At 39.7% G+C, this 17,467-nt stretch overlaps 1 protein-coding gene across 2 annotated transcripts; it reads left to right on the top strand.

The window, feature by feature from the left end:
• Positions 1 to 541: 541 nt before the first annotated feature.
• On the top strand, positions 542 to 17,327 carry ift70 (intraflagellar transport 70). Of its 2 annotated transcripts, XM_078268826.1 has the most exons (20): positions 542 to 721; positions 1,290 to 1,355; positions 1,993 to 2,202; positions 2,794 to 2,850; positions 3,029 to 3,164; positions 3,599 to 3,703; positions 3,885 to 4,013; positions 5,148 to 5,197; positions 5,735 to 5,887; positions 7,061 to 7,126; positions 7,307 to 7,360; positions 8,053 to 8,118; positions 9,078 to 9,154; positions 10,600 to 10,807; positions 10,992 to 11,039; positions 11,670 to 11,741; positions 12,827 to 12,930; positions 14,333 to 14,411; positions 15,105 to 15,234; positions 16,530 to 17,327. In XM_078268826.1, the coding sequence occupies exons 1-20, from the start codon at positions 674 to 676 to the stop codon at positions 16,664 to 16,666; spliced, it is 1,995 nt and encodes a 664-aa protein (XP_078124952.1). In that variant the 5' UTR covers positions 542 to 673; the 3' UTR covers positions 16,667 to 17,327. The 2 variants fall into 2 exon arrangements, with proteins under 2 accessions (XP_078124952.1, XP_078124953.1); XM_078268827.1 differs by lacking the exon at positions 10,992 to 11,039.
• Positions 17,328 to 17,467: the final 140 nt, after the last annotated feature.

Here is a 17,467-nt window from a genome sequence, read left to right as displayed (position 1 = left end):
AAAAGTCCTGCATTCAAAACCTGACTTAAAGTAAAAGCATTGATTGTGCAGTAAAATGTTCCCTGTCAGTGTTTTACTATTATATATGATGATTCTGAATCTAGATTAATATTACTGCTGCATTAATGTGTATGTTGCATTTTACTGCTGTAAGGTTGTGCTAATTCTCAACTCATTTGTATACTGTTGGGTAGTTTAAGCTACAGCAATGCATCATATTCTGTAAGATGTTTGTAGCTCACTGTTCTGTGAGAACCATATCTCTAAACAGTCAATGTAATGAATAAAAATGCTGGAATGAAATGAAACTGACCTGGATAAACTAGAAATTAAGCTGCATTAAATAACATTGTAGGGAAAACATGATGTTACATAAAGTTATGGTTAGTTGAATTGTTGTATCCATGGATGTATTAAAAGAACAGTAACGTAAATAAAGGTATGGGGGGGGACATTGAAGGTGGGCCAGCGTAACTCCTTTATGATTGGCTGTTACACGCGTCTGTCAAAACTTCCTTTTCCGGTCCTTTTCCGTTGCTAAGTAACAGCACCTATGCGACCCGTCCGTCCACTAAACAGAAACTAGCTAGCTAGCTAGATGATATATTTCAGATTGTGTGAACACACAACGTTACAAGTAATTTGTTGTCGCTAAAACTACTCGTTTGAAGCCATGACAACTATAAAAGACGGAGAGTACACAGCTACAATATACAAACTGGTGAGAATGTTGTTGTTTTAGTTGAGGTTAGCTTCCCAGCTCAGGGATAAGCTAACGTTAGCTTCGTTAACGTTATAACAGTTAGCGTTAACGCTGAACGAAACTCCATTCAAAAATCGTTGATTTTAGTGTTTCTATCTTATTGAAAACATACACTCGTGATATAACACTTTTGCGATGGACTGCAAGTAAATTCAGCATACATTTAAAACAACAAGCACACACACAACTCAATAAAAGGTCAACTTTTGCATCGTTATTGCCCGTTAACTCTAACTTTAACGTTACGTTACCGCATCTCTAAATAATCTCTAGTAATAATAACTAACGTTACCTGTGCTGCAGTTCCGCGTAACGTTAAACAGTTAAATGGTTCGTTAAAATGATGCTCGGTGAATTAAAGTTAACGTTATACTTTACCATAACGTTATTAGAAACAGCTTGTGTCAGTAGCTAGTTCTGTAAGATAATGTTAATAATAATAATAATAATAATAATAATAATAATAATAATAATAATAATAGGAACACTGTATATAAAACCACGAAGTTCATTCTCTGTCTTTTAGATCAAAGACGGGCAGTATGTGGAAGCAATTCACATCCTAAACGGCCAACTTCAAAAACACACGAAGGTAGGTGTCTGGAATATAAAATGTGTATAGAGTATAACATTTCAGGATGTCTGCAGGTCTTTTGTAAGTATTTTATTGCAAATATTGGGCCTAAAATGTAATTGATTGTGATGATCAATTAATGGTTTCAGTCACATTTCAGAAATTCTAGTTTTACAAATGCAAGGATTGCTGCTTTTTTATGTGTTAATGTTACTTCATTGTGAACAGAGCTGAAATGATTAGTACATCAATCAATCGGTAGAAGAAAAAAATTCAAGCAAAAAAGACAAATATTTACTCATACCAGCTTCTTCAATGTGTGTATTTTCTGACTTTTTATTGAGAAATAATAGGCAGAATAACAATAATAAAAGATCAACTTTATTTGCAGCCCGAGTGGAAATAGTGTGATTTAGTCTTTAATATAAAAATATTTTTAAAATATGGGTTAAGCTGATTTATATCGCAAATTTATGATTTGTATTTAGTTTTTAAAAAGTTTTAAAGGCACATTTCGTGCTGTAGTACTTGCAGACATCCTGATTTGTATTTTAATGTTGTTGTGTCTTAGATACTTTGTGAGACAGTGAGTTTTTCTTCTTACCCACACTGCAGACGACCGTCAGTTTAACTCTTGCTTTCTATTGTGTTACAGTCCAGGGCAGCGCTGTCTCTGCTGGGTTACTGCTACTATCACATCCAGGATTTCACCAACTCTGCAGAGTGCTATGAGCAGCTCACCCAGCTTCACCCAGAGGTTGAGGAGTACAAGGTCTACTACGCCCAGTCCCTATACAAAGCTGGTGCTTATCCTGAGGCCACAAAGGCCTCCTTCGTGCTCGACAACCCCAGCAGTCACATCAAGGTACAGTGTGTACACAATGCTGTGCTCAAAATGCAGCATGTGAAAAACTTGTTTCACTGAAATGCCAACTTTTTAGCAGCTCCACTAAGACTAACTGCATTGTTTTATGGGGACCTGAAAGAGTTTGGCTGCAGGTGTTCCATCACTGCTTCACTTTACTCTGTTCCCTCCATCCTTTACACACTTTCCATCACTGGGAGCTGTTGTTCAGCAGAAGTGCTCTAACAAATGCATATGGGCCATAAATGTACAACTACTGAAATAAAACAAACAAAATGTTTATAGCACAGCAACAAGGAACACATTTTTCATCACCAGAAAGTCAAACTAATGGTGGAATTTAAGTTCATGTTATCAATATAAAAGATCATGTAGAAATATGATGTAACTTCCACAGAAAATGTGTGAACTAATTACGGAAAAATAGGTTCCTGATGATGAAAATGAATTATGGATGTCTGTAGTCATGTTATTGCTTAATTTCTTTGGCCCAAAGTCAAACCAGCACTTACCTTTACCTTTGATTTATCCCCTCTCTCTCTCTCTCTCTCTCTCTCTCTCTCTCTCTCTCTCTCTCTCTCTCTGGCACAGATGGTCAAGCTGCAAGCCTGTATCAAATACTGTGAGGAAGATTACTCCACTGCCAAGGTGACAAGCTCTCTCACATTTCATCAACATCAACATCTGTTAATGCACACAAATTATACCATAACATTTCAGTTCAATATGGTGACAGTTTGAATCATTATTATATGCAGCCGTCAATCACACATCCATTCATTTTCTGTGTGTGTGTGTGTGTGTGTGTGTGTGTGTGTGTGTACAGTCACTGCTGGAGCAGCTACCCCAGGATGACCCAGACTACTCCTACAATATGGGCTGTTTGCTTTACCAGGATGGCAAGTATGAGGAGGCCTGCAAGAAGTTCACCTCCGCCATGCAAGTGCTGGGATACGTGCCAGGTAGTTGTCAGAGACACACGCATCAATACGCCTTCAGTGGATGGATTCTATGCACATTTTTACGTTTGATAACATTAACTTTTATAGAGAAAACGAGGGGACATGTCACATCACACAACAAAGGCCGCATACGCCTTTATCTAATAACTAAATTGATCATGAAATGCTTTAGGGTCTGATTCAGCTGAATGATTGGTTGATTTTGCCATCATATTTGCTTTGTCGTGATTATTCAGAGCAGCACAACATTGGGGGGAAAAAAAACCTGCGTTTTTACAAGCTTGGAAAACTGGAGGCTAATGATATGATTCAAATTGTTATTTTATCACAAATTTAGGGAGAAATTTGGTAGGCTACCAGATGGATATTTGGTTACAGGCCCCATTTACAATGCATCTTGTTATCGTTGTCTTTCTGTTCCTCCTTTCTCACAGCGTTGTCCTACAACATCGCCCTGTGTTACTACAGCCTGAAGAACTACGCTCAGGCCCTCAAATACATCGGAGAGATCATCGAGAGAGGCATCAGAGAACATCCAGGTAAAACCACATCGCAGAGGAACTGCCATCATTTCATCTGTGTTAGTCCAACATACAGACTAACTCGTCTTTACAGCAGCTAGAGTGACATTTTAATTGTTGAATTAAGACTTTAGTCCAGTTATATTACTTGAGGATCTTCCAACAATATTTAACCTGATGTTGTGTTTCTGCACACCAGAGCTGAGCGTTGGCATGACCACTGAGGGCATCGATGTCCACAGCGTAGGCAACACGCTGGTGTTGCATCAGACAGCCCTGATCGAAGCCTTCAACCTCAAAGCTGCCATCGAATATCAGCTGAAGAACCGTAAGAACCTCACTCAATGCTTCAGAAAATTACCATGTAACTTATGTACAAGCAGGAGGATAGAGGGAGAGATTAGAGAGCTTGATATTTACAAAATAACCCCTAAAGTCATAATTTGTGACATTCGCTACTTTCCATACTAATACAACACAACAGTGATTTAACTTGTCCAGTCTTTATATTTTTAATTGCTTAGTGACCTACTTACTTACTACTACTATTATTTATTATTCTACTTAAAGTGCTCATATTATACTAATTTTCAGGTTCATAATTGTATTTAGCGGTTGTACCAGAATAGGTTTATGTGGTTTAATTTTCAGAAAACACCATATTTTTGTGTACTGCACACTGCTGCAGCTCCTCTTTTCACCCTGTGTGTTGAGCTCTCTGTTTTAGCTACAGAGTGAGACATCTCACTTCTGTTCCATCTTTGTTGGGAGTCGCACATGCGCAGTAGCTAGGTAAGGACTACTAGCCAGTTAGAAGCAGAGTATGAGGGAGTGCCACGCTAGCAGCTAGGCAGAGCATTATAACGTGTGTTACAAAGTAACGCACGTTCGTCACAGAAATAAAAGGCTGGACTACAATAGAGCTGTTTGGAGCAGTTTGTGAACAGTGTTTTCTGTTGGAGATGGTAAGTCCCTTTGGCGGTGGACTTTGGGCTTTTTCACTTTGTAAACCTATAACGTGCACAGAAAGGTATATAACACAGTAAAGGAAAGGGGAAAAGCCAAAAAGCATAATATGAGCACTTTAAAGTATCAACAACTTAAAGGTTCCTTGTGGAGTGTTTGACCACTAGTAGTGCCATAAAGCAGTATTTTTAATAAGCAAGGAAGAGGATGATGTAAACAATGCAGGATTTTAAATATTCATAAAATCAGCTTCATTAAAAAGGAAATGCATTTTACATATTTGTTAGGCCTCAGGATACACAGTGTTATGGTGGAAAACACTGAACAGAACTTCTTGTTTCTTCTACTTTTACAAGAAAACTCCAGAGGGTAACTTAAGTGTTGATTATTTGAGTTTCTTTAATTTAAGTTTGCTTAATTTGTTTATCCCATAAAGACAAGTGTGTAGGAGAAACACTGATTCAAACATTTTTTGTTTTCATGTGTTTCCCTGCAGTGAAAGGAGCTCAGGAGGCTTTGACAGACATGCCCCCCCGATCAGAGGAGGTAACTATCATCACCCATTCACACCAACTGTGTGTGTGTGTGTGTGTGTGTGTGTGTGTGTGTGTGTGTGTGTGTGTGTGTGTGTGTGTGTGTGTGCACGCGTGCATGCGCACAGCTGGATTCTTTACACCCTTTGGCTATGTGTGATCATTCTTATATAATCTGAATTAGGGCTGCCTGTACCTGCCCCACTAACAGCCTGGAGATAACAGAAATTAATAGAATATTAGAATAGAGACCTAGGTGTGAAGGCTTACATGGAGGTAATGATGATAGTTTTATCGTCTTGAAACTGCTTCATTAAAATGAATGTACAGATGGGGCACTGTCCTTGGTCCAGTCTTTAACTGGTGCTGAGTCATGACTGTCTTTTTAACCTGGGAGAAGTGTGAGAAGTGTACAACTAGTGCCCCCTAGTGGAATTTAATGCCTACTAAAATATATAATGCAGTATTTATGTAGGCATGAAACATAGCGTATCCCTTGTATTCCTGTGTGTGTGTGTGTGTGTGTGTGTGTGTGTGTGTGTGTTGGCAGGAGCTGGACCCTGTGACACTCCACAACCAGGCTCTGGTGAACATGGACACGAAGCCGTCAGAAGGTTTTGAGAAGCTGGCCTTCCTGCTGCAGCAGCCCTCTTTCCCCCCCGTCAACTTCGGAAACCTGCTGCTGCTCTACTGCAAACATGAGGTACACAACAGGCTTTAAGCGAGAATTATACTGGACGCATCCAAGGTGGCGCGCCCCATCGTGACGTCAAAATGACGTAATATCCTGCCGGCGCACCGATTTATGGCGCGCACCCAGCTGTCGCGCATGGCTCTTTTTTTTTTTCAGTGGCGCGCGACAAAGCGGAAACGGGAGGCCTGAACGGGTTCGTCGACAACCAGATGCCAGGACTCTCAGAGTGACTGCAAGTCTCTCTGGTAAACTTACTAGGTTAAGATGAGTTCTTTTATGGTGAATGAAAGGCTTGATCCGACGAAGTAGGTCATCCAATCAAATCGAAGCATTGACGGCAATGCTGCAGCCAGTTCTGCCGTTGTTTACTTTTTTCTTCTTCTTCTATGCTTCAGCAAGTCCTCACCTGCTCAAGGATTGCTGGGCTCAGTTACTTCATAAACTAACAACAGCAGTCAGATCACCAGAAGCACCACACAAGGTGACCTTCTAATTCCACTCAGGAAAAGCACATTTGAGCAATTATCATTTTCTGTTACGGCAATACAAAACTGGAATTCACTGCCTACTACTATTAAATATATACGTACATATTCCACCTTTACAACACACCTTAAAACATGGCTGTCCGATAACTATAACTGCACACATTCATCTGTCAGATGTGATGTGTGTTTGATGTCCTGTTTCAAGAGAATGAACTTACCATGCACATCATCCGTCATTTATTTTCCCTGAGTAAATGAAAAGTTTCCCTTTAATTAGTCTTGTTAGCTCCATAACCAACAACTCTGAATGAGAACCTTGTTTATACCAGGGCTGATATACCGAATGATATTAGATTGAACAGATCTTCATTATAGCGCCCACCCTGTGGAGTTGGAGTTGTCTTCATTATACAGAGAATTATTCTTCACAAACATGACACCCCTCTGTTACACTAGGGGACTGTCTGTGTCAGCATTTTTCACCATACGGTACAAGGGGTTTCCATGCAGCGAATAGCAATGTTTCCAAAAGGATTTGGAGTCATGTTGTGTGAGTCTTAGTGGAAAAAGCTCCACACACACAGAAAACTGCAGAGAGGTGTGGGCTTTCATTAAAATGGCATTAATGTCACTGCTGGGTTTATTCTCTCTCTCTCTCTCTCTCTCTCTCTCTCTCTCTCTCTCTCTCTCTCAGTACTTTGATCTGGCAGCTGACGTCCTGGCAGAGAACGCCCATCTCACCTACAAGTTCCTCTCGCCGGTAAGTTACTGGACTGAGTCATATGTGATGTTTTTATTAAAAAGCACACCAGGTCCTAATTCACAATGCAGGAACTCTTGTTTTTCTGTCTGTTTGCCTGCACAAAAAAACGTAATAATCATGACAGGTTTCCTATGACAGAAGCTAAATTTAAGTCAACATGTTTTTTGTCCTTTCCAGTACATGTATGAGTTTCTTGATGCCTTGTTGACCTGCCAGACAGCACCAGAGGAGGTACTGAACATTTTATATCTAAAGCCACATTAATCAATATGTTTACCCACAGAGAAGTATCACCAACAGTACAGTTCTCCTGAGATTTACAGTGTTTTAGCGTCTTTCAGCTAGTTGTTTTGTCATTATTTAGTCTCATCAACCTCGTTTACAGCAGCACTAAAGGCCAATTTATGCTTCTTCGTTAAATCAACATCAATATCTGCTTTTTTTCAAACTCAAAAATTAGGTATAATGTCATTTTATTAGGTTTATTGACCATGAATAAAAAAAGGTGTTGAAAAGAGGGATAAAGTTCCAAACAAAGCACATTTTTCAATTTTGACCCGGATTGACAAGTTCATGGACGACGGTGAAGACAACACAAGGGTTAAGTTTGGACAGTTTGGACAGCACAGTCACTTTCATTTGGTCAAACATGTTTAAACTACTTGGGATGGAATAAAGGTACTGGGAGGAACATGTACACTGACATTTGAAGTTCTTATGTAAAACAGCCTTTACAGGTGACATTTTGACTAAGCTGGTCACAGTCACCAAATAATTCCACAGAGTTTTTTATTCTCAGTGTGCAGGTCTTTGTATCCAGCTCCCGACCCACTGAGACACAACTATCTGTGCCAACTTTGTAATTTTGTCTGTTAAATATTTTGAAATGATCAAATTAATATTACCGTCTGTTTATTCCACAGGCTTTTAGGAAGTTTGATGAGATGAACGGCAAACTGACAGAGCAGTTACGGAAGCTGGCCAAGCAGGTTGTTTACCTTCTTCTTCTCATCTTCTTCTTCTTCCTCCATTCTGGAAAAAAAACCTGGTAAAGTTATGGAATTTAAAAAATGCAAATTCCAGGCCTGGAAAGGTTTTGGAAACATAAAAAGACCCAGAAAGTTTTGGAAAAGTCATGGAATTTCTTTTTTAACACAGCATAATAATGTGATTAATAAATGTATTTCACGTCGTCCTAACCTCAACATTCTATTCGGGGCGCGATATTACGAACCCCACTATGAACCACATAAATTGTCATTAATTTTATTGTTAAACTTCTGAGGGTAAACTTTAACACAGATTTTTATTCTTATTGTATAATGTCGACTAACATTTTCAGGAATACATAGTCATGAAAATTTGCCAAAAAGTCATGGAAAAGTATTGGTTAAAATGCGTATGAACCCTGATTCTATACCTTCATAGAGCTTTCTTTGTTTCTTTCTTATTTGTATTGTACTGTAAATATGTTTATTTGTCTATATTTCATAGGTCTAAATTTCATTTTGAGATGTGCAGGGTTGTACAACGAAATGCGGTTGTAGTACGTTTATGCTACATAAGAAAAACAAAGCTATTTTTAATGGTGGAGTACGGAGGGTGAGGTGGAGTTGAGGAGTCTCACAGCCTGAGGGAAGAAGCTGTACTGTTGTCTGGTGGCAAAGCAGCAGATACTCCTGTATCTCTTGCCAGATGGAAGCAGGGTGAACATGCTGTTGCTGGAGTAGATATTGTTCTTATAATATCCTTTGGGCTCTGCACAGGCACCTCACCGATATCACTAATGCTTGGTTGAGGGGTACCAATGATGTTCTGGGTGGTTTTAATCACCCGCTGCAGAGCTCTCTTGTCCTGGGCTGTGCACAAACCATGGCAGTTTGTTTGTTTATTTTTTTTGTCTTCAGGAAGCTTTTAGCTGAATGTTGTTTTGTCCATCTTCTCTAAGGTGCAGGAGGCCAGGCTGGCTCGAGATGATGAAGCACAGAAGAAAACTCTGCAGGACTACGACCTGATGCAAGAGAAGTGAGGACAAACACACACACACACACCAGTGTTTCCTTTAGGATTGTTTTTAGCAGTCGGGGCAGGTCTGTCCAAACAACAAACAAGCCCCCTCCCCTTTGATGACAACTCCTGCCATAACTTCGATCTAAATAGTTAAACTATACAGATATATTTGTCCTGCATGGTGTCACACAACAAACTCCACATGTACAATACTCACGTTTTCCTCACAAACGCACAAACCAACAGAATGAAGAAAAGGATTAAATAAAAGTCCGCTGCCTCTCTAAAACTGACATCAAAGCACAGTGCCGCTCACTAAACCGACATCAGACTGCAGTATCGCCGTCCACCTGCGGGGGGCGTGAACAGGCTTTCCAACAGGCAGGATCATTTAAAGGTGCTGTAGGTAGGATTGTGAAGTTCCAGGGCTTAGCCAAAAACATTTGAACATCGACAACTTCTCAGTCCCTCCCCCCTTTCTGCTGAAGCCCAAAACGGTCTCCTAAGCCCCTCTCCCCCACAAGGGAGAATGAATGCGTGTGCAGACACCCCCCGGCATCTGAACAGGGAGCTGTGGATTTTTGCAAATCACACTACAGGCTGTAGGTGGAACCAGAGGAGCCAGATTCTTTTTTAAATGATCTGCTTCATGTAGTTCTACTGGAACATAGGGTCAGTTTCAGCAAATATAACAGAAAGTTAGTTTGGTGCTTACCTACTGCACGTTTAAAAGGCAACCGCGACTACTGTATATTGTGCATCTGCCCTATTTCTGATACAATGGCGGCAGAAATGTTGCCATGGCAGGCCAACATTTTCAAATAAACATAGAGGAAACACTGCACACACACACACACACACACACACACACAGATAAACACAGTGGTGAGATGTGAGAGGAAAAGCATTTGAAACAGATAACAATGTAGTTAGGAGGCTGATCGCTGTGATCTTGCCCCAATATGTAATCATTTTAAATACAATATGTTAACATGTATACTTTCAAGTTTTATACACTGAAAAAAAGCATAGCCCACCTGTACACCTGGCCAATATACGCAGCATGTTAATACTTAATCATAAATCAAATGTTTATATTTCTTAATTTTTCTAATCCTTAGTTTTTTGTTTATTCTAATTATTGTTATTTATTGCACACTTACCTGTATTTCACTGCACATATTATATCAGCCAGTGACAAATAAAACATTTGAATCTGAAATCATTAATGTAAAAAAATGTTATCCCCTGCGAGAACTAATAATAAGAAGAAGAAACGTGTTCTTGGAAGCCTAAAAATAATTGACCAATAATTTAGACCACAGGACACATCTACATATTATGCTTTAATGTTTCAACCAAAGGCATCACTCCAGTTAGTTAATTACAGTAAAAATTATTTTGCAATTGGGGAAATACAACAACCTATTCACCATGTACTTGTCCCGACCTTTTCCCAGGTACATCGTGGTCCTGATGGCCCAGGCGAAGATCTACTGGAACCGGGAGAACTTCCAGATGGTGGAAAAGATTTTCCGCAAGTCGGTGGAGGTCTGTAATGAGGATGATACCTGGAAGCTGAACGTAGCCCACGTGCTCTTCATGCAGAACAAATACAAGGAGGCCATCGGATTCTACGAGCCCATCGTCAAGAAGCACTACGATAACGTGAGTGCTTCAGGATGGCTGGTCACATTCATATGAAAACAAATGTTTGCAAGGACTGAGAAAAATGCAGACACTTGAATACTTTAATCATTTTGAAGTAAACACTCAATTCCAATGCTGTTAATCAGCCCCACTGACAGTCTGAGGTCAGGACTAAATGTTGACAGTTTGCCTTTTTGTCCAGGTGGAGCAGTGTAACATTCAGGAGTGTCCCTGCAAGTGCAAACCTTCGGTAAAAATACAGACCCAAACAGCTCTGTATTGATTCCTCTGGAGTGGCTTCACATCTGTGCATGATATCTGTTTCCATGTTTTTTTTTGCTGTGTGGGGTTCTCATTTTGTTTGTGTTTTTGAAGTGGTACTTGTGTCTTTCTGTGACATCTGAAAATGTTGACTTTTCTCCAATTTCAGAAAATTAAGTCACAATAAACTCAGCTGCGGGCCCTGGAGGGTTACCATTCCTCACTGAAAACGCACACATTTTACCAGAGCAACATTGTTTAGCAGGGTTTCTTCACATCCCAAATAGTCTTAAAATGTCTGAGGTTAGGCTTTCATTTTTTAATGTGAATAATTGTCATTGAAAACATTTGAATTATTTTCTATTCTGAATAGCTCAAACAAGCCTAAAATCAGTTTGAGGAAACTTGCAGGCACTGGGTTGGTTTTAACAAAGGTTTCTGAAAGGTCAGAGTGCTGGCTGGAAATATTGTGTCAAATGAGCCAAAGTGTGTGTGTGTGTGTGTGTGTGTGTGTGTGTGTGTGTGTGTGTGTGTGTGTGTGTGTGTGTGTGTGTGTGTGTGTGTGTGTGTGTGTGTGTGTGTGTGTGTGTGTGTGTGTGTGTGTGTGTTTCCACTGTAGATCCTGAATGTGAGCGCTGTGGTCCTGGCCAACCTGTGTGTGTCCTACATCCTGACCAGCCAGAATGAAGAGGTACTGCTCAAACAAGTTAACACAGTGCTGTTGTCCTGTTCACTAGCAGTCATCCTGTCACTGCTGTTGTTAACATTATAACACTGAAAGGGGTCATTCTGCTTAATTATTAGTTGTATACAGTGGTGGAAAGTACTGTACTGTACTTGAGTAAACATTTGAGGTACTTGTACTTTAGTATTAGTAAAACAACATTATTATGTTCTTTTACTGTTTAAGTTACATTTTAAATGCAGGGCTCCTACACAGGGTCGGAGCGAGGGGTGGCTTCTGGGGGCTCCTGCCCTTTATGTTTTCTCAAAAGCCCAGAATGTTTTAGGTTTTTAAAATAGGCCCACCTTCAACTTTTTGTCATTTTTCCTCAGTCCCTCTGACTGGACCGTCTAATCAATGGAGCAACAATTCTATTACTGTGGAAATATTGCCATTCAGTCTGTGAACTCTACTAAATATTGGTTTCAAGATAAGTAAGAAAAAAAGTACAATTTTGCCTTTTTTAGGTGGCAGGAGTCAAATTAGTCATGCTTAACATCTGTTGTGTTCTGGTTTCAGAATGATGAAGACAGTTATTAAGTGTTAATAGTTAATAGTTAAAAACAGGATGTAGGCTATAGAGGATTCTTGTCCTTGGCAACGATCAGGTTTTTCCCAAATAATGTACATATTTCTAGGTATTCTATTATCAAATGTCTTAAAAAAAAAAATCATGCAAATAGCTGCTGTAAAAAGAGCATGCCCCCGGACCTCCTCTAGGTTTGGCCTGAGCCCCCAATGTTTACGTCTGGCTCCGCCCCTGCCCTTTATTGTAATGTTATTATGATGTGGCATTACTTTACTCAGGTAACAGATCTGAATACTTTTTCCACCACTAATTTCTCGTTTAATTCTTTACTCTAAGTATATTTTGTTGATAATACTTTTTTTGAAAAGCAAATAAGTTAACTTTCATGTTTTGCCTGTGAATATTGTGTCTTTGTATGGGGATAACTGTTGTAGGGTTAAATGACATTCTTCTGACTTGTGTGGTTTTGTTGAACACACTATGAATCGATCTCCCCTCGTTTCCTCCTCCTGTCGTTTAACAGGCTGAAGAGCTGATGAGAAAGATCGAGAAAGAGGAGGAGCAGATCTCCTACGACGACCCCGACAAAAAGGTCTTCCACCTCTGCATCGTCAACCTGGTCATCGGGTGAGTTTCTAGCTGCTGCTGCTTTTCACTAATCCTTCAGGAAGAAGCTTTTTATAATCTGCTTTTGCATTGATCCTTTTATTTCTGCTCCAGGAACCTCATGGATTTAGAAATCTTTCAGTGTGCATGTGTGGCTGTTTGTTCATTATATGTATATCTGTATCTATCTACAAACCTTACTAATACTATTAACATTCACAGTGCCATTTAGTTATGGAGACCCAAAGTGATTAATATCACAGAAATAAAGCAGGCATTATTAAATAAATAGTAATCATAATATAAAATATGTAACATAGACATGAAATTGTGAAATACTCCAATTAATTGTTAAAATCATGAAATTGTTATGAAATGGGATTTCATCTTGGTTTATTGCAGATCAGTTTTATTTCATTCCTTCAGTTTATAATTCAAATTTTTACGTTCTTCCAAATCTTTTTATTTTTTTATTTCACACTGTGTATCAATCAAGACAAAGAGCAGAGACAGTTATATGATTGGCTGTTCCTTTGGCCTCCACCAGGGAGGTTATGTGTTTGGTTGGTTTGTTTATCTGTCGACAGGATTACATAAAAACTACTGGCCTGATTGCCATGAAACTTGGTGGAAGGGTGTAGCACGGGCCAATTAAGAACCCATTCAATTTTGGAGCAGATCCGAACCACAGGGCTGATACATGACTTCTTTTTCTTTTTCACTTTCGTTAACATATCGAGATAGGGCATTTGTGCTGCGTTCATGGGGTGTCGGAATTATCGGAAAAAGGGGTTACGGACAGGGAAAATTCACACTGCATTAACATTGTAAGAGGTCTGTGCTCCCCAAGTGCCCTTCTAGTTTTGGTTTGTTAAATACAGTATTAAATATTGAACATGTTTGATGCCCATGGTACCATCACTGACATATTTCAGTTGCTTGAACTTAAAGTGAAAGGACACTAAGCTTGGACAGATACAAGGAGACTTAGTGAAAGTGATTTTAAAAACAAAACAAACAAAGGCATCCTTCAATTTTGACAATAGTCCAAATCTGTGATTTAAAAAATTGAAAGGTTTAGCTTAGGTTAAGCTTAGCTTTAGGTTAGCTTACTAGCTTTTCTGAAGCTATCAACCAGAACACACTGCCTTTTACAGCTTTCCTTTCCTTGTTGTCATCAACTGACCTAGTATGTAGTCTGAAACTTCTGAAAGGAAGAAGGAGGTATACGGTCAAAAGCTCTGGACGAGCTAGTTGGTACTGTAAAACTAGAGTTTAGAGTTTTTAATTACATACTGTGTATTGTATCTGTTTCCTAAGGTATTGAATTAATCTACACACTTAACAATGCAAATCCATGAGGGTTACAGTAAGCTTTCTTAAAGAATCACTGTTAGTGTCTGAAGTTGTGTTTTTCTTTCAGGACATTGTACTGCGCCAAGGGGAACTATGACTTTGGCATCTCTCGTGTCATCAAGAGCCTGGAGCCTTACAATAAGAAGGTCAGCCATTTAATTGTTCTCTGGGCTTTTTTGTTTGTAAAAAAAAGTTTGTAGCAATGTTTAAATAACAGATTACATTCAACATATATTCTTAAGGAAAGTAGTTTGGCTTTTATATTCTAAGAGCAGCAGGCAGTATTGTCACTTTTGCAGAGGCAGGTGGACAGATGGACAGGTCATAAACACAACTACAAAAAGTGTTTAGAATTAAAATGTCAAATTTTTGAACCAAAAATAACCATCTGAGCCCTGCAGGACTCTTCTCTGAGCTGCTGCTCTTTTTGGGACCTTTTGATCTCATCCAGTCACAACAGCAGACTCTGGCTGCAGCTGAGTCCACTAAGCTCCAGCTGAGAACACAAGCCGTCATCCTGAGTGTTGCCCCCTCCTCATCCTCACAACAATCACCACCACAAAGTCACATTCACAGTGAAAGCAGAGAGGAGTTCAGGAATGTGAAGCTTGGCGAGCCACACAGTCACGCCAGCTTCTCACAATCTATCATGTCTGAATTCTGATTCCTTTACAACAGAAGGAAGAAGTCACCACTTATCATCCTGTAGAGTCAAACCATAACTGAAACTAAAACAAAGACGCTAGCAGGACTTTTTATTAACATTAGTGTGTGTGTGTGTGTGTGTGTGTGTGTGTGTGTGTGTGTGTGTGTGTGTGTGTGTGTGTGTGTGTGTGTAGTTGGGAACGGACACATGGTTCTACGCCAAGCGCTGTTTCCTTTCTCTGCTGGAGAACATGTCCAAACACATGGTCATGCTGAGGGACGCTGTGGTACAGGAGTGTATCCAGTTCCTGGAGCACTGCGAGGGTGAGCAGCATTAACACACATACACACACACACACAGAAACACACGCGCACACACCTGCAAAATGCTGGATCACTGCATTAACCAGCATTATCTACACCATCAGTGTGACAACAGGCTTCTTTTCTGCAGGATCCTTTTATGTCTGAGCTGAGTACTTTGAGAGATATATACTGATTCCAATGCGACATACTTCACTTATCAGTTTTTAAATGCACATATTTAGCATCCCATGATCCCCTGGAGCTTTCCTTTAGCGTCACCATCAGGTCAAAATAGACAATAGATAAACCCCTCACTCAGACAGCAGTTTTCTAGTCATAGCTCAGCAACCGATCAGCTTAGCAAGTATCTCTGGCTAACTAACTTGCTTACTTCCTACAGTAGTAACCTAGATATAGGCTCAGTAGCAGGGATATGTTAGCATGAAATAACAGCCTGATCTTACATTTTTTCTTATTATACTAGGACTGACTCGTTCTACACTGCAATACAAGAACAATTCAGTTTCTTTATTTCCATGTTTTCTACATGGTGAGAATAATTACCTTTAGTTATCATCTTTTAGCAGTACACCATGTAGCCATCTATTGCATATTTAAAACCTTTTTTACAGGATTTTCGTTTTAAACAAAGTCAGCTGAAGACATTAAAAAGTCGGCCAAATTTTTCATTAAACTCATGGAGCTAACTTGCGATTAGCTAGGTAGCTACAGCTGATCAAAACTGCTAGCGACAGTGAGAAACTGCTTCTGCATTTGCTCCTTTTTTGTCTGAATTCAAGGACCTATTGTTTAAAAAAATCCTCAGAATTTCGATGGTAAATCTGCCCTCATTATCATTGTGAATCACTGCATATATGCAGCGTTAAAATAGAAAGCTTAACAGGCGTAGCAACAGTTACCGAAATTCCATAATTATCAATATTGTGTCCATACATTTTGGCCAGCTTTTAATGAAATGTGCATCTATATTTATGGTCTCCAGAGGATGAATCCTGATGGTTTCAGTGATCTAGTCACAGTTACAACTTATATAATAAACACTAAATTAAAAAGTCTAAATTAGCCGAGCACATTCATGTTCTTCAGAGTATGAACCCTTTAGATTTGTATGGCCCTGGGACCTTTCCTCTACTGCCACCTTTAGGTCAGACTTTTACCTGTAAGAATAGCAAAATCCCTCCGGAACGCTTTCATAATGTGTGGTGTTACGAGCATTTCAGCCTCTAGGAGACGCCAGCGGACCTTTTATATGTTGTTCAGTTTGAGTTGACATCAGTTTGTCTCACCTGTAGCGTACGGTAAGGAGGTCCCGGCCATCATCGAGCAGCCTCTGGAGGAGCACCACATTCACATCGGCAAGAACACCGTCACCTACGAGGCTCGACTGCTCAAGGCGCTGTTTTATGAGGTCATTGGCTGGAACAAGTGACATCATTCATCAGGTGTCACTGTTACGTGTGAGGTTTCTACCAGATGAGTGACGTCACTGACTGCAGCCAGCCGTGGCATTTTGTCGATGTCTTTGATATAAAAGATGATGGAACTGGAATCAAGAGACAATCAGCACACATAATGAGGCTGCTGTGCGAGATTTATATTTCTGGGAATCAAAACCGTTTCCAGTTCCCGGAAGCTTTTGGACTCACTCTGTCTTCCCTGTCTCTCGTCAACACACGCACACCCCAGGGGAAGCTTTTATTTTGAAGTTGAGTTGGGCTTGGGGAGTCTTGGCAGAAAGATGGCTCCAACAGATCTTACATCATCAGTTTGTGTTCGTTCTCACTTTATGACTCTTACAGCCAGTAATGTAAGCAGAGATAAGTTTACATTTATTATCAGTACTACTTATATACTGTTATAGAGGATAACGTGTGTAAATACAACAGACTTTGTTTATTCTGCTAACATGGAATGCATGATAACATGTTGTATGTAAGTTCATCTACAGACATTCATAGTTCATGCATACATCCTCTTTGGTCAGTGCTGGTTGTACAGCTGCCTTCTGGCCCTCCTTTGTGGGTTTACATTCAGTAGATAAACATAATTTAAAATAAAATAAAGATGTTATTTTTGGAAGAAAAACTGCTTATTAGGATGTTTTTCTTTAAAGCTACAGTAAATATGTCTTGTTTTCCTTGTTTTTCAAATAGAGATGCTCCAACCAGGCTTTTAATGACCGATGTCATTAACTGATTTCTGTTTTTAAACGGATCAGTGTCAGTCAGGT

The sequence above is a fragment of the Sander vitreus genome, chromosome 15, assembly GCF_031162955.1.
Source record: "Sander vitreus isolate 19-12246 chromosome 15, sanVit1, whole genome shotgun sequence".
Taxonomy (NCBI): Eukaryota; Metazoa; Chordata; class Actinopteri; order Perciformes; family Percidae; genus Sander; species Sander vitreus.
The sequence above is the reverse complement of the archived record's forward strand: the minus strand, read 5'-3'. Positions and strand labels throughout refer to the sequence as shown.

Bases quoted from the DNA above. Each gene is read 5' to 3' on its own strand.
- ift70 (XM_078268826.1), top strand. From the start codon at position 674: ATGACAACTATAAAAGACGGAGAGTACACAGCTACAATATACAAACTG. The intron at 5,888-7,060 runs GTACACAACAGG...TCTCTCTCTCAG, and splicing joins TGCTCTACTGCAAACATGAG to TACTTTGATCTGGCAGCTGA. The intron at 11,742-12,826 runs GTACTGCTCAAA...GTCGTTTAACAG, and splicing joins TGACCAGCCAGAATGAAGAG to GCTGAAGAGCTGATGAGAAA.